The 20,990-nt window shown below is 38.8% G+C and overlaps 1 protein-coding gene across 3 annotated transcripts in view; it reads left to right on the forward strand.

Moving 5' to 3' along the window:
• Positions 1-19,948, forward strand: part of EHF (ETS homologous factor) — a 402,661-nt gene extending 382,713 nt beyond the window's left edge. For all 3 annotated transcript variants that reach the window (XM_044082637.1, XM_044082638.1, XM_044082639.1), the window contains one exon: positions 18,307-19,948. In XM_044082637.1, the coding sequence (XP_043938572.1) occupies positions 18,307-18,406 (100 nt within the window). In that variant the 3' untranslated portion in view covers positions 18,407-19,948. The remainder of the gene's footprint in view (positions 1-18,306) is intronic.
• The last annotated feature ends 1,042 nt before the right edge of the window (positions 19,949-20,990 follow it).

Here is a 20,990-nt window from a genome sequence, read left to right on the forward strand (position 1 = left end):
ACATTTATCCTCCAGGTACTCTTTTATTTGTTTACTTTCTAGACTGTGGTTTGCTCTGTTCATTACTTTAACTTCTTTAATACTTGTTTTCTGATAATTGCAGGATGAGCTGCCCATAATTCTAGTGATGCTTTCCCATATATGCTGCTATAAAAATATTTCATATACCCTCTGAAACATTATGGAGGTGTTAGGGTGCAGTACCACTGTCCCTGGCTCTAATTGTGAGATAGTGGTTGAGAGTTATTATTGCCATAATACATTTATCAATTTTCTTCCCTATTGTATATTTTAATGTCATCATGACTGTTGGCTTTTATTAACATAAACTCTGCATGTAATAGAAAAAGTATTCTGTTGTGGTTACCTGTGTCCTGTTTTAGTTAAAGGTGTTTTGTTTTACTTAATGCCAGGATAACTGTTTTTTTTTCCTATGTAGGCTCTGTATTTAATAATTTTACTATGGTTCACTTATTGTTTATACATGCACACTTCTATGCACACACATACAAACTCACACACGTCACAAGTTTGCTTGTCATCTTTTTATTGCATGCATGTCTCGGGTATCAACTCTGCTTGCTGTTTAGTCCCATTGCTGATAATTTTCAAACAGGTATATCCTCCTTTCTTTCAGCCAATTAGTGCAAAAACGACACTCGAGGCTGATTCACATACCAGATAAGCTAAAAGAAAGATTACATAGTCTTACACGGCAGCTCTCATTTATGAACCATCTCAGAAATAATGGACAGCTAGTCTCCTCTATATTCTTAGACATGTCCAAAGCCTTTGATACCATCTCCCACCAAAAATTAATATGCTGAAGACTCCACACTCACCTGTGCAGCCCCCTCCCTCTCAAAACTTCAAGAAAAAATCCAACTTGCATTCTCTGCAATAGAATCTTGGCTAGCTAACTCTCACTTAATCCTAAATCCCAATATAACAAAACCAACAATCTTCTCATATAATAAGCCCTCTGACCACCACTCACCCTTCCAAATCTATTTATCCAATAACACCAAGATTGAACCAGTACCACACAGCAAGCTACTTGGCATCACAATTCATAACAACATGAAATTCGACAAGCATCTGTCAACTGTTATAAAGAAAGTACACAAAACTAGGCTACCTCTACATATCTAAACTATCTGAATTCACTAGACAATCTACTGACAGAACTCATTTACTGCTTCCTCTCCTCTATGCCTCTGTCATCTTCACCAACCTGAAGAAAACCAATCTAGCCAAATTAGATGCTTGTTGTAACAAGGTTGCTAGATTTGCTAACAACTCCCCATACAAAACACATCACTGTAATGCCATACAATAACTAGACAGGCTGGAATTAGCCAACCTCCTTACAGTCACCCAATTCACAATAGCCCACAACATAGTACATCAACCCAAAAAATGTCCAGCTCTACAAGACCTATTTAAACCCCAATCCAACATAAGGCAGCTCAGATCTTCCAACAAGCTTCTGTTACAATTCACTAAGGCTAACAACTTCCATGCAGATTGTCTCTACTCCAATTGCATCTCCAGGACATGGAATCTGCCCCCCAACCTATACTAACCACTGCTAACCCTCCAAAATTTAAAACACTCCTCAAGTCACGCCTCTTTAATTCCTGGCTCTACTCTCAACTAAACAGTGTCTCTATCTGATCCTTCTTGAGAAAGTCTAATAACAGTTCTTGAATTTAATAAGCTACCTTTATATCTACCACTCCTATTTTTTAACCACTAAGACCTATATCAAACTATGTTCCTCTTGTTGCTGTTGTGTCTTTCGGCTTTTCCCGGTTAGGGGTCGCCACAGTGGAACTTCGGTCCACTAATGATTGGCAGTTGATTTTTACGTGCTGAGTTGCCGGCCCTAACGCACAACCTTCAACGAAGGTACGCCCATTCACGCATGTCTCCACAGAAGACGCTCTAGCTGAGAATCGAACGGGACAACATCTTGCTGTGAGGCGACAACACTACCGCAGCACTACCACCACGGATATCAAACTATGTTCCTCTAAATATTATAATATTCTTTGTACACAAGTGTGGTGCTGTTTCTCTAATAGTATGATGTTTTTCAACACATTTATGATTATTATCAACCACAGGAGCTAAAGTTGATCATCTCAACATATGTTTGTATTACTCCTTGTAACTTACGGGATTTTTTATTGTCTCAACTTAAGTTTGTATTCTCTTATATTATATATTCCCAGTGGTGTTACTTTGGTTGTACCATCTTATGTTTGCAGTTTCTTAAGAGTATGTATTCTATGTAACTGGTGGGCCCCCCGGGGCTCCACAGAAAATGGGTTACCCACCCAGTTGGACTATCCCAGTAAACAAACACAAAATAAATAAATAAATGATTGGATGTCTGTAGTCTACAGTGGTGGAAGTATTTAATCTGATAGACTAGGCTGGTTTTGTTTCCATTCAGTGCTGTAACTGTGTATTACAGAGTTTTGTTGGTTGGTCAGGTGGCTGCATTTGCACTTGATGCCAATGACAGAGGGGTCTGCAGTGTGTTTAGGTACTCTCTAGTTTGGGTTAATTTAGCTGCATGCACGGTAAATGATGATGTCTAAGGAATATTCCCTTTGATGCTCTGTGACCACTTGCTATACTCTAGGTGTGTACACACATCTGCCCTTAATAGTTTCACTCACCAATACATAAGCCTCCGGTGTAGCGTCACTTCAGCAACAAACTAAAAATGCCAACAGTCTCAATGTATAGACCATTAAAACCACTTAGCAACTTTATACCACATATAAAAACAATAGTATTAAGTACCACAATGTAACACAACTGAATTGTCCCATAACTAGATTAAGCGCTTTCATCCACATTGTTGGACTTCATCAGAATCCATGCAAGACAGTTTACCCACATTTTTATAATGGTTAAATGATGAAGTAAGAATACATCATAATGAGCATGTTAACCCTTAAATAGATGGTCAAAAATTTAACAACTTGTTGAAAATTAAAATGAATATGTGAAGATACTTACATAACATTTATTACATAAAACTGCATAAAAACATATATACTTTCATAATAAAATTGTTTAAAAGTGAAAGATGCATTCAAATGACTTAGCTTCTCTAAATGTGCATCCCCATTGACCTAATGAATATACCTATAAAAAGCCAATGATTTTCATCTAAAAAAAAGTGGTTAAGGAAACTGAGTGGTTTAAGTCTAATTTGCTGCTTTACCTGTCTTGCTTCCAATATTACGTTACTATCTTCCCCCTCTAGGGTTTTCCTTAACTCTTTCCAAAATAGCAAACTTAAACTTCTTAAACTGCGGGCACTTTATTGAGTGTTTATATTGGTGCTCATAAATTCTTCTTCTTAACCTACTGTCATGAAAGGAGATGTTGCCAGCTCAGCTATCTGGAATTTTGTAAATAATTATATGTCATCTGTGAATATCAACATGCTTCATGTAAAATGCTTGTGTTACAACCTTATTAGAATTGTATGTTATATGTATATCAAACTAGGTTTGTGCAGACATGTGTGTTGAAAAGGGTTTGTAAAGTACTGAGCTTAAAGATGTATCTACAGTGTACTCTACTGGAAAACAACAGGAATGTATATGCACTATTGTAACTGTTTAAATGTGTATATATATTTTAACAGGGGAAACTGGAACACAGGAGGATAACTTGCAAAACTTCAGAAAAATAGTTGAAATTAAATTACTTTATGGCTAGTAAAACAATATCTAAAATAGGCTGAGGTAACAGGAATGGCTATAAAGCAGCCGTAAAAACAGAATTTATTAACAAATGGTAAGGGCTTTCGTGGTTCACCCACTTCTTCAGACCATAGACAAACAGTACATAAAATCAACAGTATTTAAAAGAACCAGCCAGATCACAGTAATTAAATCAGAACCTATAAAAAAACTAATGAAACAAAGGTTTGCTAATAAGGACTGGTTTTAAAGAAACATGGTCAGTAAGGCCAGGAGCAGAATTAGCCTCAGTGTAGCAGGAGACATAATGTCTGCACTAGAAAAGTTTCCTGTATTGTCTTTAAATGTGGAGGAATATAAATTATTTTATGACCTGCACCATTTGCCAAAAGATCTGAGGTCTATATATTCTCACAGGTGGATGCTAAATACTGCTACCTTTCAGTAGTGGGGGTTTTACCTGGGATACGGTCACATGACAAGAACTGATGTCATTCTGCAAGCTATCCCAGCAGCAATATTTGAAATATTAATTTGGGAAGTCTCTGAGGGAGGGAGAGCATTCTATAGTTTGACTTTGACCTGACAACATCAAGATCCATTCACCAGATCTGCCTTGCTTGCTCTGAAGTTAGCGTACTAGAATACAGTATAATTATTTTAGATATAGTCGGGAATATAGCAAATCATATCTTAGATATGTTTCTTTATTTATTTGAGACTGTCCTGCAATGTTGTTTTAAATATTTCCTTTGATTTTTTAACTCTGATATCACTATACATATATATTTAGTATTGTTTTGTTCTTTTATTATTATTAAATATATTTAAACATTTCATTGTGGCGGATCTTTGTGAGACATATTTAAGTTCTGAGGGTACTTGCATATTTATTTGGTGACTGTGTAGGCCACTCCTAATAGCCTTGCTCTTGGTCAAACTGCCATTTGTATTGATAGTAACATTGCACAGTAAAATTGGACACCCTTTGTTAAGGTCCTCAAAGTAGCTGATAAGGAGCGACTGGTGGCAGGGGAAACTACCTTATAGTCTGGACAGAAGGGGGCATAGCTAGTAAACCTGTCTCAGCCTTTCCTAGGTGTGTGTGTGTATATAACTCAAACCTCAAAGTGTGTGTGTGTGTGTGTCAGCTACTTGGGCAGAGACACACAGCACTTCTTGGACAGAGAGGGTGCTGGAGCTCTTGGCTTGGCCAATCAGCTGAGATCTCAACCCTATAGCTGTGCCAGTGGGGAGTCTTATTGAGGCTCTGGAGAAAGAGGGAGAAACCAGCCCCAGACTGACTGTGGTCTCTGTGTGCTCTCAAGGGTAATTGCACTTGATGCGGAGAGCTGCATCTGAAAATACTGTGTGTGTACCTGCCATCCTCCCAGTGTACGTCCTCCACTGGTGCTAGTGGTGAACATTGAGGCTCCTTGATTAGTGGGCCAGTGGTGGGATGTGACATCTATGTTCTGTTTTTCTCATAAATTCTTTTTAACCTATGCTCCATTTCCCCACATAAAATGCATCACGCCGTGAGCACCTAGTTAAATATACCACCACCATTTTTAGTCCAACAATCACCCTTTACAAATGTAACTTCAGTTTTTAAATAATTATCCAGTACAACAATTTTGTCTTCAGAAATAAAACAGCACTGGGGACAAGCACCACATTCTATTGTGCCTTTCTCATTCAAGGCTAAGGAGTCATCTCCTCTAGCCTCAAAACTTTCTTTCAAATTTTTCCTCTTATGTACAGATTGGCCCCAGGATCTCCAAAATAGCCTGATTGGTTTTCAAAATAGTCCTGTTCTTTATAACAATATATTTTATCTCCATTTGCAGAGTATATTCTATTACCAAACTCTCATAGTTTTTTCACTTCTATCTTCATTATTTTTTATTTCTACACCCATCACGAGCCCTAATAATGGTTTGTATCTTTTTTCCCATTCATTAACCACATAGTTTCTCACATCCTTCACTATTCTCAAAGGGCAGCCGCTTGCTACAAACATATCAGACACTTTTTTCATTTCCTCCATTAAATCTTCATAATGGGAAGTCATTCTTGCTACCCTGATAAATTGCCCTTTTATCACACTTTTCTTAAAGGATGAATACTTTTAAAGTCCAAATGGGAATTACTAAATGTTGATTTCCTATTGATGACTGATGTAAAAACCTGTTCTGTGTGGGATATTTTAGAGTCCAAGCCCTAGTGCTGTTTTATTTGTGAAAACAAATTTGTTGTACTGGATAACTATTTAAAAACTAACGTTACATTTGCAAGATGTGATTGTGGGACTAAAAAATCTAGGGGTATATTTAGCTAGGTGCTCAAGGTGTGCTGCATTTTATGTGAGAAAATGGAGCATAGGTTAAGAAGAAGAATTTATGAGCACCAATATAACATCAGGAAATGTAATGAGAACACTATATAAACACTCAACACAATTCCCACAGTCTAAGAAATTTAAGTATACGTCCATTGTTAGCTATTAAAGCTGAAATGTCTTAACCACAATTTTAGATGAAAATCATTGGATTTTTATAGGTATTCTCATTAGGACGATGGGGATGCACTTTTAGAGAAGCTAAGTCATTTGAATGCATCTTTCACTTTTAAACAATTTTATTAAGAAAGCATACATGTGTTTATGCAATTTTATGTAATCATCTTCATATAGTTATTTTAATTTTCAGCAAGTTGGTAAATTTTTGACCATCTGTTTAAGAGTTAACATGCTCATTATTATATATTCTTACGTAATCATGTAACCATTATAAAAATGTGGAGTAAACTGTCTTGTATGGATTCTGATGAAGTCCAACAATATAGACAACAGAGCTTAATCTAGTTATGGGACAATTCATTTGTGTTACACTGTGGTTCTTAATATGTTTTTATATGTGGAATAAAGTCACTATGTGGTTTTAATGGTCTATACGTTGAGCTTCACTCACCAGTGATTTGCTGTGTCCCTTAGAAAGGTTGTTATTGGTGCTGGACACTAGTACTTTGGGTAGATATCTTCCTAAAGATATTATCAGTCTGATCCCTGCAGCTGGCTTCCATACTTGTATAGCAAGTGGGACAGTATTGCAGATTGATTGACTCCTGCAAAATTACAGTCCTATCTTTCAACTATGTTAGAAATGAACACAATGAAGCATACTGAAGCTAGGACTAAGCCATATAGTTACTTTCCTTATCCCTGACATGACCAGCCCACTGTAACATACCCTTCATCCAAGCAACAGTCCAGGTCTTCATTTTTTATCCCACTCCCACATCCACCCATCGACCTGAGACACTCAGATGTCTTGCTGATCCGAAGTACACCATGCCTACTAATACTGCTGTTGAGCTCTCCTGTAACCTATCATAAATCTAGATCAGGTTTGGGTGACAATTCCTTTTGATCATGATCCTTTAATTATTGTGTCCTGTAAGAAAACAACAAAATTATCCCACAATGCTAGGCGTGAGTTACCTCAGATCTAATAACTATAAACAAAGTCCACCTCTATAAACCAGGGAGAAGAAGGTGACCCTACATCTGATCAAGGAATAAAATATGCACAGCAGCATACCTAAAGTAAAGGAGGGAGAAGAGAAGGGTGACCCCATCCTGATCAAAGAATAATATGCACAGCAGCATATTACCTAAAAAAAGTAGAGGTACAGAGGTCACAATCAAAACTCCTCTAGGTCTGTCCAGGCCAGGGGAAGAAGAAGAAGACAACTAACATGGACAGACTCTTGAGAACAGTGGAACCAAAGTTAGCTCTATGCCTAGAAGCTAATCCAACTTATAATGAGAAATGAAAGTGTGAGTGTCAATAGGCAGTCTGTCTTGGAAGCTATAGAAGTAGCCAAAGCTCTGGTAGAATGGGGGCTTTAGGTTTGTTAGCTTTTTTGGTGTCTAATTTCATAAACGAAATCAGAGATGTTAGCCATCTAGATAATGATACCTTTGAAACTGAAAGTCCCTTTCTGCCTTCTGCATAAGAGACAAACAGCTGGTCAGATTTTCTGAATTGTTTGGTTCTATCCAAATAGTACCTTAACTGACGATGAACATCTAGCCAATGCAATTTTGTTCAGACCTGTTAGAATATTCTGGAAAAACACAGGAAGGTCAATGCTTTGATTTAGGTTAGACGCCGAGGCTATCTTTAGTAAAAAAAGGCGGGTTTGTTTAAGATAATACCCTGTCCTTATGGAACAACAGATAAGGAGGTCGACAGCTGAGTGCATGAGTTCTGAAACTCTTCTAGCTGAAGTAATAGCTACCAGAAAGAGTGTCTTCCATGATAGCAATTTTAAAGAACAGGAGGCTGCAGGTTGGAAAGAATCAAAGAACCAAGAACTAAATTTAGGTCCCAAGGAGGAGGATTTCTTATAGGAGGTCTGAGGACATTAAGGCAGACTCTGAAATGCCCACATGAAAGTTAGAAATAGCTGCCAATTGAACTTTAAGAGAAGAAGGAGATGAACCTGCATGGAAGAGTTCAGCTAGAAAATCAAGGACCATTTGGATGGAAGCAGTGAAAGGAGCTATGTCCTTCCTTGAGCCCAATAGGCAAAAACGTTTCTTACTCAAATAAATCTTTCGAGTGGAAGATTTATGGGAAGCTATCAAAATATCTCGGACAGAGTGAGATATTTGAGAACCAAGCAGTGAGGTTCCGACTGATGGATCAAAAGATCTGGAACTAGGTCCAGATGCAACAGAAAATGATGTGCAATGAGGATCAACGAGGCCTTCTGGCGATAGCTTTCTGTATCACTTGAGAGATTAGTGGGAACTCTGCTGGGCTGGCCTGGTAAAGGAATAAGGTGAAATAATCTCTGCACTTGCTGTTTTGGGAGTAAAATTTCTCTCACAAAGGTGAGGCATGAGGATAGCTCTGCTCAACTTGTCCGCGATTTGATTGACTTTCCGGGATGTGCATTGCTATAAAAACCTGCTAGAAAGAAAAGCCCCATTGCCACAGTCTGAGTGCTTCTCGACACAGGGGTAGGATCTGGTTCCGCCTTGTTTGTTGATATACCACACTACAGACATATTGTCCGTCTGGATTGCTATCGCCCCAAAGGAAGAGAGTCTTGAAGGGCTTAGCACTGCTCTCATCTCTAGAACATTTATGTGCAAGTGGCATTCGTCTGGTTGCCATGTGCCCTGGACAGTTCTGGTCAGAGTAGCAACTGGAGGAAGGGACATAGGGTCTTCCCAATAAGAGCTGAGGGAAGACATCCGCCACAGAAGATGATTTCTGCATGTTTATGTATCATGATGGTGTGGGACATCGGAAGTTGCTGGTATGACCATTGAGTGAAGAGCATCCATTGAAGGATTCTCATGTGGAATCTGGCTAATGGAAACACTTTCAGAACTAACCTGGCTTTGATTCTGTTGCTGCTGAAGAGGAGGAGACCCAGTTTGTGTATGTCTGTTATTCTCTGATTTGTTAGTCTGTTGACTGTGTCTAGATTTGCGCCTATGAAGGTAAACAGACTTTTATTTATTGAAATGCCTAAATTTTGACAGGTGTAGTCCCTGGTCAACAGAAGATGCTTGGTGGGAGCTGTGAGGAGCCAGTCGTTCAAATATGGAAACACCTGGAATCGGGCAGTGGTGAGACCAAAGGGCAGGGCCCTGAATTGAAAATGACTGGTTCCCAGCCTGGTTCATTTTATGTGATAGCATCCTGAAGGTCTATAGAGCACATCCAGTTTCCCTTTCCCAATAAATCTTGTTTTCTTGACTGACTTGTTCAAGATACTGAGATCCAAAATTGGTCTCCAGTCCCCTGTTTTCTTTGGAACTAAAAAGAACCTGGAGTAGATTCCGGATCCTTGCTGGTCTGCTGGAACTGGCTGAATTGTTTTGATTGGTTTGGAATGAATGGAATAGCCAATGATGGACTGTACCCATTTGTCTTGAGTCAGGGATAGCCAGGCTTCTGGGTACAGTGAGGATGCTGAAAGGGCTTATCCCCTCTGCCTCTGGCAGTCCCTTGAGATTGTTTGCAGAACCACATTTTCCCACTTTTCTGGCCAAATGGACTCCGGGCAAGAAAAGTTTGCCATCTGTCTCGCACCTAGTCAAGGTTTCTTTCACTTGAGGACCAAAAGAGATGATCCATCAGTTGCATAGCCGCATCCAGGCATGCCTGCGTGCCACACCTGTCCCTCTTGCCCTGCTCGCTCCATCAATGGAGGAGTTAGCTATGGAGTTCAGGGTAGCCAGCTGAGTGTTCATCTTGTCTTGAAAACCGCAGGTCGAGGATCCTTCAACATGTCACTTGATCAAGTCTCTTTGAAGGCGAGTAAAAATATAGGTAGTTCAGCTTAGCAGCATAAAAGGTCGCTGACGGAACATCCCGCATGCATCCTTATGTCCATAGACCTAGATTCTTTGTTAGGGATGAACAGGCACTGAAGGATCAGCTAGTTCCTTCTTTGTGGCAGCAGCTACCACCATATCATCAGAAACACCTTTGTGAGATTGCTTGTCAGTTGGTGCTGTTATAAATTTGGAAGGTCTCCTGGGGTAGGGTCCACTGAATCATTGCAACCACCTGCATGAGGGGACCAAAGGGGGACACCAGGAGGTGGAACAAGATACACAGATTCATCCTCCAGACATCTTCAGACTGGGATGAGGGGTGGTCGACATAACCAAGGCACGAAGGGAGAGGCGGACAGAGCCGACTGTGCCAGAGGTCCCGCTCCGAGCTGAGAACCTCCCTCGGCACCGACAGAGATGGCTAACTCACCAGTGCGAGGCACCGAGAGGGAGAGGGGGCGGGGAAGGGTCCGATGACCACTCACCCCGAGCCAGAAGCCGAGAAGCCGGATTCTTCAAAGAAATCGAAAAGAAGGCGAACGACGGACAGACGGACAGCCGACTATCTCTCAGTCGACTCCGCCCACAGTCTCGTCTCAAAGACGCCTGGGAGGAGGTTGAGCTCAAAGTGGAACAAGCTGAGGCATCGACTGATGAGTCGGACTCTGGAGCATTTGGGCCAGTGGAGCCTCGATGACCTGGAGGGTGAGATCTGCCGATGAAGCAGTAGGCTTCGGAGCCTTAGCCCTCTCTCTGAAGCTGGAGCCGAGGGTCTTGGAAACTAGAAGGTTTCCGATGACACAGAAAGGGAACCTTCAGGCTTAATTAAACCCCTCAAAATGAGTTTATTTTTTCTCCTGCAGGACTCTAGGGCTGAAGCCATGGCATACAGCACAAGAGTCCTGCAGGTGTAAAGGTCCCCAGGCAATACACAAGAAGTGTGACCATCTGTCAGAGACATTTTCTGACAGCACGAGTCACACTTCTTGAAGTATCCTTGGACATACTCAAGGAAGTGTAATCACACACAGAAAACACACACACACAGATTACACTGATAGGGGTTCAAAGAAATTATTTAAACTAAAGGTAAGTTAAGTTAAAACTCCCTAATCAAACACATACACACCCTAAGGATAGGGAAGGAAGGGGCCAAGGTCTTGGGAAAGAACTATAAGTTCTTTAGAAAAAGGGGCTGGATAAAAGGTAGAAGGAATATATCCACTACACTAAGGGGAAAGAAAAATACACTAAGCTAGCTTAAGTCTAAAGAATTTAAACTAGTCTAACTTTCACTAACCTGGAGCCGGTAGAAAACACCTCGATCTGAGGTAACTCCATTGTGGGATATACCCATCCAGCAAGAATGAAGGCGAGATAGACAACTTAACATCTTTCCATATGGATACTCTCCATTAATTTGCTGTCAGTACTATTAGTCTAACAGTCTAATGTCTTGTATTTTCATGGTCCACTTATACAAGGCTACCCCACTTACTTCTAATACTCAGGAATTTTTGCACAGGCAAAAACATCTGTTGACCTCAGTTATCTTCTAGTGTGAATGTCGTCAGTATGTACTACTGTAAATTTATTCACTTGGTCTGTGCCTGAATATGATCAGCGTTTATCAGTGAGCTGCCCCAGTTAACAAGCTTAAATAAATAAATGTTTATAAAATAGGGGATCTGCCAACACAGAGACCAGATCCCTATATGGACACAGAGAGTAACAACACATTCTTAAGCTTTTTTTCTGTCGTAGGGAATCCAGTTCTCTCTCAATATCCTGTCCACTTATCTTCCCGCTATACACTTTGTCCTTCTCAGAACCACACACTCCACATGCTTTATTTTGTAACAACTGAAGTGAGATATTAATTTACTCTTCTATGATCTCTGTCCCAGCTTTCCTCAGTCTGACCAGGTCATTCCTTACTTTCTTCTTTCAGCTATACAAAATATGTGTGTGTCCATTTGTTGAGAGAGAGTTAGTAAGCTGGTTTCAGTTGAATCTTTTCAGTCACTTCTCAGGCCAAGTGATACACAAACTACAAAGTAGATGTTATGTTTAGCAAATACAATTCCATAGAAGTTTATTACACAGATGGAGGATACAGGTAAAACAGTGTAGTTCGTAGGTTTAGTAAACAAATGCTAGTATAACTTTGATTCAGTGAAAAGTATTAAATTTTGCTTTGCTACACATGAAGTTGTCTGATACACTCTCAAACAGCATAAGGTCATATGTGCTCCTTATGATGGAGGCATATTTGATTCTTTATGTAAGGTCAAAGAACTCAGAGGCCTTCTCCATGATAGGCATGCTTCTCCTAAGCTGTGAGGTACCATCATTTTGAGGATGAGGCCTTTAATGCATCCAGTAAAGAAAGTTTACTGGCAGTGAATATCAGAAATCTTGATAAATAAATTTGTGAACTAGGGAAGTCAGAGTCACAAAATCTTCTTTTTATGGGATTTCAACTTGCTTTTACTTGATGACAGCCAGTCCCAATGTAAAGCTATGAGGGACAGTTGTCCTGAAACTATTTTATAAGATGGTGTTAACCTTATTACAATTTCCAGTATATAAATACAGTTAGCATCCATATACATAAGCACAGCCTGGCTCCATAGTGAAGAGGGATACAGCCCTGACTGTGACCCAGGTTACCAAGGTGTGATTAGCAGTCCCTGAACCAGAGCAGCCTTGGAGGCAGATAGGGTAGTGAAGGACCATGGCATACTTGCCTCTCCTGTTAGGTTTGGAAGGAACTGTATGCAATCAGGAGCAAGTTGTACAGTGCAATTTCCCTGATGCACACCAGGAAAAACATGGCCCATGCTTCAAAAGGAATTGCAGGGCTGTTTGGAGGTAACACCCTTGTGGATGTGAGGGGACATCCTCCGCAGTCAGGTCATTGCAAGTCTCTTCCTGACACCTTGCTATATGCATGCTGGTAGAGACAGAGAATACAAGAAAAACCTTCAGCTCACCCTTGGTGGCACTCTGAACGAAGGACTTTCCTGGTCAACCCTCACAACAGTGATAGGGAATAAATGAGCTGATAGGCTGGTAAGGGGCTGATGGTCAAAGTGTGCCAAATGACAAAATCTATATAAATGAGCATGACCAAATGAACTTACCAAGCATGTGTCTGATACTGTAACATTCCCTACTTTGCCATACCTCTCAGCTTTCCCTGACTTTCAAGAGGAATGCATATTTTGGCTCAAAATTTTGCTCTGTCCTTCCTACAATTTCTGATTTCATAACAGTCCTGTGAAGATTGCAGTAAGCAAATAGTGCCAGCCATTACAATTACATGTCTGGTTTCTTATTCTTCAGAATCTGCAGCTCACTTTGTTCTGTTCTATTACATTTATAACTGGATAGTACCAAAACGTACAAAGTGCCTCTGCGTCAGGGCATCTGTTCTGCATTAATGTTGTCTTTGTCCCTGATTAAGTAATCACTTCTGTGCATTTCACAATTACAGCACACCATGTGTCATTCTGTTAGTTCTTAGTCAAACAACAGGCATGTAATAACAGCGTGTCCCTATTGGTGGCCTAAAACTGATCCAGGAAATGGCATTTCACATTTTAAGATTAATGGATGGCCTCATGAAAGATTCTATTATTTATTCAAAGGGCACTCACAAGGCATAGCTCTTTATTAAAGGTCTTTTTCTATTTGACTATAACTATGTATATGCAGGCAAATCCATTAGCTTCACAATCCTTCACCCAAGTGTCTGGCTCACTTAAACACATGGTCATGATCAAACAGTTGTGTATCTTTGATCAATGGGATGCTTAAACCTGCCACACAAGAATCAATTATCTTTACTCCACTCCTCCTCCTTCTCCTTTGGCTACACAGAATGAGCTAATAAAATGGATGACAGTGAGGGACTCCATGCAGGCATTCAACAGCAAATGAGACATGCTACAGAAGGTTTAAGAAAGAATTTATAAACTAAAATAGCTTACTGTCTTTTTTTTGCCATCATGCAAATGTAGCATAATGGAACATACACAGCCCTGCCCCATTTGCTAAGGATTAGCCTTTATGCTGAAGAAACAGTACCATTTTGCTGTACTATACATGTATGACTGAGCTGCCCTAAATCTTTTATAATTAGGCTTCGGAGTGACAGCTGCATTAGCTAGAAGTCAATGGCCATTTTTCTTTATGCTGTTTAAAAACTTAAAAATGGATGCATGCACTCTAGTCTGTTTTTGGCTAGTCATACAAAATTAATGATACTGTCTGATCTTGCACACCTCACAAAAGATTGCAATGGAAATACTTATACAGCAATATCTAAACCTTTCACTTTCCATGATCCAGGAGGGAATTCCACCTTGAGTTATACATCAACTGTTCACCCATGGGCTCATGATAAAACAGCCATCCCAGTAACCCAACGATTCCTACTTACTAACTTCCTACTTGTCCCTTATCTTTCCACACATATTCTCCCATTTAGCTCATACTTTTCTTATCTCTGTCAGTTATGCACTCATTTTTGTAAAAATAAATAAATAAAAAATAAACATCCTTAATTGCTTCATACCATCTACCTCTCTTCTTATTCCATATAGTATGCATTAATTTTCTTAAAAATTCTATTCATGTCTAATTATCCTTTCTCTTCTATGCTAGTAATTCTATCCTGTCTTCTACCCTACTTCCTTTTCCCATTTTACCTAGTTGTTCTCCTTTATATTCTAATTCATTAATCTGTTCCATTTTAATATGAACTGTGCTTTCCTTTAATGTAATTCTTGCCTTCCTTCTCTACATCCCAGCTTCCATTTATCATAATAGAAAATCTTGTCATTACATTTTAGAAAAAGTTAACATCATTGTAGCTATACTCAGTTTTGAGTACGGTATAATGGTTGATAATATAACCTTACATATATGTTAGCTTTCTGAGCTGTACTGGTCTGTTTAGCCTGGACAAGAAAATGCAGCAGTAATATATCTCACTTCTCGTTGTTTCACAGTTTACCCTGTTCTATTTAAGACTCCTTTTTGAGTCACTTCTTTAAATGTATTGCATTTCATAAATGTCTCTTGCATACCTTTGACACAAGCCATGACTGATAAATGTCCTCAACTAGCTCATTTATCACCTAGTTAGCAAAAATCATAATGCATGCATGATATTGATACACTAGACCAGCTAGGTTATATGGGTTGGAGATGGTGGCACTGATGAAAAGACAGGAGTCAGAGCTGGAGGTGGCAGAGGTAAAGATGTTAAGATTTGCATTGAGTGTGACAAGGATGGACATAATTAGAAATGAGTATATTAGAGGGTCAGCACAAGTAGGTACAAGTGGATACAAAGCCAGACAGGTGAGATTGCATTGGTTTGGACATATGCTGAGGAAGGATGCTGGGTACATTGGGAAAAGGATGCTAAGGATGGAGCTGCCACGTAAGAGGAAAAGAGGAAGGCCTAAGATAAGGTTTATGGATGTAGTGAGAGAGGACATGCAGGTGGTTGGTGTGATAGATCAAGATTCAGAGGACAGGAAGAAATGGAAACAGATGACCCACTGTTGTGACCCCTAATGGAAGAAGCCAAAAGAAAAAGAAGAAGATATTGATACACTAGCTTCCACTCCAAGTGGATAAACTAGCATGTGACATTATTGTATAACTGTAGGTGTTTTGCATATTAAGATCACCTGGTACATAGTTTGATGATTAGGGAATGTTTGCAGGAGTGGGGGTTGCAAGTACTCATATTAAACAGTGGAGATTTCTTCTTCAGCAGTGAGAGTAGTCAGTTGTTTTCAATTTCTTGTAGGCCAATGGCACAGTGGCACAAAAGGTAGCATTGCCACCACACAGTAAAAGATCCTCTGATTCATTTCTTGGCTAGGGTGCCTTCTGCATGGAGTCTACATGTCCTTCCTCTGTTTGCATTACATTATATTACATTTCTCTGGGTGTTCTAATTTCCAAAGACACACAGTAGGTTGGCTAGGGACTCTAAATTGTCCAGATGTGTGCATGCCTGTGTGTATGATATGGCAACCTACTTCCATTTCCCCTTTTCCCTTGAAAACTCATCAGATAGTGTTGGCTGCCCAGTGGGTCACTCTAGGAATCAACTGGAACTCATGACAGAGGGGAAGTGAGAGATATAGAATAGTGCATCATGGGGTAAATTTCTTCAATAAGAAGTTTTGCATACAATAATTTTAAGTTATACTATATCGTCATATGTGGATAGTGGAATAGGCAACTGCATTTTGTAGACGTTTTTGTCCTGACAATAACACAGCAAATCCAAGTTAGATTACTGGATCTAGGTGTTGGAGAAGTCAGAAAAAGGAATGGGACTGAGCAGTCAGTACTGGTTAAGCCATCTTGGTAGTGAACTATATATGGTGATCCACAGCAGGAGTGTTGCCTGACAGATGGCCAACTATTACAGCTTAGATCACAGCTCTAGTTCACAAAAACGTATGAGGCCACATGGTTACTCATGCGCTCTGGACAGAGGTCATGGACAGAACACATAACCCTACACAAGTCTCAGAACTGCAGGCAATGCACCACATCTTCTGGCCAACAGAGAGTGACAGATGTTAGCACATATAAAATATCCACTACTCCTACAAGGTCCATGGTAATGATCTCCACAGCTCTCACTACTCCCTATGTATGCATTTTTATTAATATTTTGGCCCCATCTATGTTTGTTATAGGAGGAAAACACAGATTTATTTTTGTATATGCATAATGACTTCAAGTACCAGAGGTATTTCTTAGTCCAACGACATCCAGTTCTCTTGCTGGATCACCACTGGACAGACAAAGGAAGCACTGCAGTACACAGGCTATAACAAAAATTAAAGATTATGACATGGCTAAAAAGGTCTGTGATCAAAAGCAGCAGGTGGTACTTGGTGGTTATTGTTTGTAGAAAATTTAACAACCAACGTAGAGTAATAGAGTTCATAGCTGAAATAAATCCTGTTTGGAATACTTATGACAGATATTAAACTAGGGTTGGACAGCAAGCTCAAACGTCTCCTTGACAACTGTTGAGACTAATGCAGTGATTATAAACATATGGAAGATCCCTATGTCTACGGTTGGTAAGTAGGTGTAAGCTAGTATTTAAAGAAAAAACGCGTAAGGTCATATACTCTGCATTAAGTAATCCAGGGAAACATAACAGGCTTGCAAGGGTGGTCTCAGGCAGAACAGACAAATTAAAGACTCTACTAGGTCCTAATCATTTCTAGGCTGACTCATGCAATACAGTAAGAGGCAACGGTGCCAAAAGTCAACAGAATACTGGGAGACATAACTAACATAATGGATTCTAGAGAGACACTATGATCCTACTTCTGTTCTACACTGGTGGGTCGGGGGTGCATCTAGATCACTGTATCAGGTTGCCACAGCCATGTAAGCCGACAGAATATAAAACAGACTTGTTCAAATGCCAAGTGGAAATAATGGATCTGAGTTATGACGAAGGATTTGGGCACTGCATACTGTTATTAGGGGACAAATTACTGGGATGAAACTGAAGAAAAGGAATGGGTGGAGTGAATGGGTGCAGCATGTGAAAAGAATAATGTGATGCTGGCGTAAGGAAGAACTATCTGAGAGACAGGTTATTTAGGCCTTAAAGCACAATGCCACATTCAATGATCCAGTGTACATTAATAGAGGGAATCAGACATCCCTGAGATAGAATGAAGAAAAGACAGGCGGTAGTTTGAGATAAAAAGCTCCAGTGACACTTTCTAGTACTGTTTTTCAGTTTAACATGTGCTAATGCTATGAGCCATTAAACAAGATTCATCCTGAGTTTCTCACTCTACATTTTCAAAATTTTTTGACCCTGAGCAATCACTTTGATGGTGTTACCATGTGACTATGAGGAAGTAATACAAACAGACAGCATTCCTGGGTCACCCCTAAAAGGAGGTTTTTGTGCCTAGTGGCTTTGGCTGATATAGCAAATTAATTTTAAGCATGAGACTAGCCGAACTACAATACTGAATGTCTATCAGCATCTTCATATGTTCACACATTTGGTAAAGCATATTTTTTTTATAACACATACATAAAAATTAACATATTAAAATATAAATAATGTTGCTTTACTTTCTACTGCGCTTTAACAAAAACATTATTGTAATACTGTGTATTTATCTTTAACAGATACTACTACAAACGGGAAATTCTGGAACGTGTCGATGGGCGAAGATTAGTTTATAAATTTGGAAAGAACGCTTGTGGATGGAGAGAAAATGAGAAATGAAAGCAGAAGAAAAGCTGCACTTAGAATGTATGATATAACAAAAAGGACATTTTTTTTCATATTTATGTAAAAAAATCTACTAATGGGAGAAGGTAACCTTTCGTTATGTCCTAGAATTTGATACATTAAAGTATGTCCTGTAAGGAAAAGCTGTACACAGTTTCTGTGAAATCAATGTTTTTTAAATGTTGTTTTGAATTTGTCCATGTGAAGGTTTTGTTGTTTTAATGGGGAAAGTACTCTCTGTTGCTTTTTATATTTTGTTACACAATAGATTTAGAAGGAGCTTCAGAATGATGGCCAAACAAGAATGAATGTCAATGCACTGTGCACTAAGAAACCTGATTTTCATTTGACTTTAAGGAATTTTACGTCAACTGAGGGTAGCTGTTTCACTTTGCATTTATTAATCAGTCCAATAAATGCCTTGCAAGCCGCTTGCAATCATTTCTGTAAATGAAAGAAATTTAAATTGCGTGTCAACTAATTTATGATTAATTTGTGCAATTACATTTGCATTTCTGTATAAGAAACTTTACTGGCATTTCTTCAGAAGTAATGCACTTTCTGTATCATCATCATCAAAAACAAGTACTTCAGACGTTGGTGGCTAAAGACAACTTTCTTCAAAACAGTCATTGCTTTAATTAATAAAAGTCGCTTAATGAGGTGTGGAATCAGCACTGAAGCATATGCAAAAATGGAACCGAGGTCTTCAGTTAACCGGGCTTCTTATGTATTGTTCTGACTGGTCACTAAATGTTAATATTTTAAATCCAAAACGTACATAAATAATGCACCAGATGAAGGAACATTCATTCTTTTTGTTCCAGAGGTTTCAGTTAAATATTCTAGTTATTTATGATTTTTATATGTCCACATTAAAAAAGGAATTATTATAAAGAATGTAGAAGCAGAGCATTACAGTTAGTATTTGTTTTCATAGGACACACACTGAAGTACAGAAAAAAATCATACTTTCCTGCTGAACTGTAATCTTTTTTTCTTTACTAAGTATGAAAGCAGTATATAGTTTATATCAAAATAATTTCCTTTCCTGACACAATATTTTCAAAGGCTGTAGATACATAAATTTTACATGATGTAGCGACTACATATGAAACTGGTTATCTGATAATTTTACAGACTGCAAAATTTTGTCTAGTTTTATAAGATTTCCTATATTAAGAAGACAAAAGCAAGCATATTTTTCTCTTGTAATGACCACAAATGCATGTCTAGTGTGCCTTATATTGACTTTTGATTGTCAAAAGTCATTACAATATTTTACAGTACCAATTTGGAGATATTTGGAATATCTGACCTGTTTATGTCCAGTCCAGTTTTAAATAATGTAAAATGTAGCAAATGACTTACATCAGTCGAATTGTGTGTTCACTATCACTGCTTTCAGACTCAGCAGATCACTGGTTATTCTGCATATTGCACTACTGACAATCCTTACACTTCTCTGTTTGTAAGGTGTAGAGCTGTGATATAAATAAGTATCCTGTTTTGAATAAAATGCTTCCTGTTTTTAAACTATGCCTCCATTGCAGTTATTTTTATAATACATTAAGTCATCTCTCATTATGTGTGCATGTTGGAGTAAGCATAATAATGAGACAATGGCTATTTTTGTTTAAGATACATATCAAAATAATTAATATATAAGAAAAAAACAAAAACTACAACTGTATAAATAAAAACACAAGAGGCAAGGGTATATTTCCATAAGTTTATGTTAGTGCTTTTGTTCACTTCCATTTACATGAACTTCTTCAGACAAGTAAATCCAATTTAAATACTGTCATGACATATATTATGTCATCACATTCCCAATTAGATATTTAAAGACAAACACCCTCCCAGTTAAAAAATGTCACACAATAAAAAAGGTATAAACAAAGTACATCAAAAACAAGTTTGAGATACATAAACAAAACCCGAAGAGCAGGAGTGTTCACTTTTTCAAGGATTTTAGTTTCAAAATACATTTCAAAGAACATTGGTCATTAGGACCTGAGTGTGAAAAAGCGTTCACCCTAAGTTGCCAAACTAATTCCTTTTCATCCAATCTTAAAGACCAAGGTCCACCTCTAATATTCTTCAAAACTTGATCTATGACTGTCTAGTGAAAATGATGGCCATGGCTCTCTAATATGTGTTTTGCTAGGGCATCAGTGCTGTTCTACCTGCTGATATTGTGCTGATATTCATATATCATCTGTTTAAAATGTCATTAGAGCCATCAAAAGGGGTGTTGAATAAGCACGACCTAAAGAGGTCCGCAAATGAACATAAGCGCATCCAGGAATGTCTCCCAAGAGCAATTCCTGTACCCGCTGCTCTGCTCGCTGCATCAGCTGTGTACGAAACCAGACGCACGGACGGGTTTATTATGGAATTAAGGATGGAGAGCTGTGCGGACATTTTGTCCGAGACCCCAGCAGCTACTGAACCCTGTAGGGTATCTGCTAGCTCTTTTAGAAGATCTCTTTGCAATCTAGTGAAATGCTTAAGATAATTCAGCAAACTAAGAACAAAATTCGCTGAATTAAACATGCGCTTTCCATATCTGTCC

This window comes from Protopterus annectens, chromosome 9.part0 (genome assembly GCF_019279795.1).
Source record: "Protopterus annectens isolate FY-2018-M chromosome 9.part0, PAN1.0, whole genome shotgun sequence".
Lineage (NCBI taxonomy): Eukaryota > Metazoa > Chordata > Ceratodontiformes > Protopteridae > Protopterus > Protopterus annectens.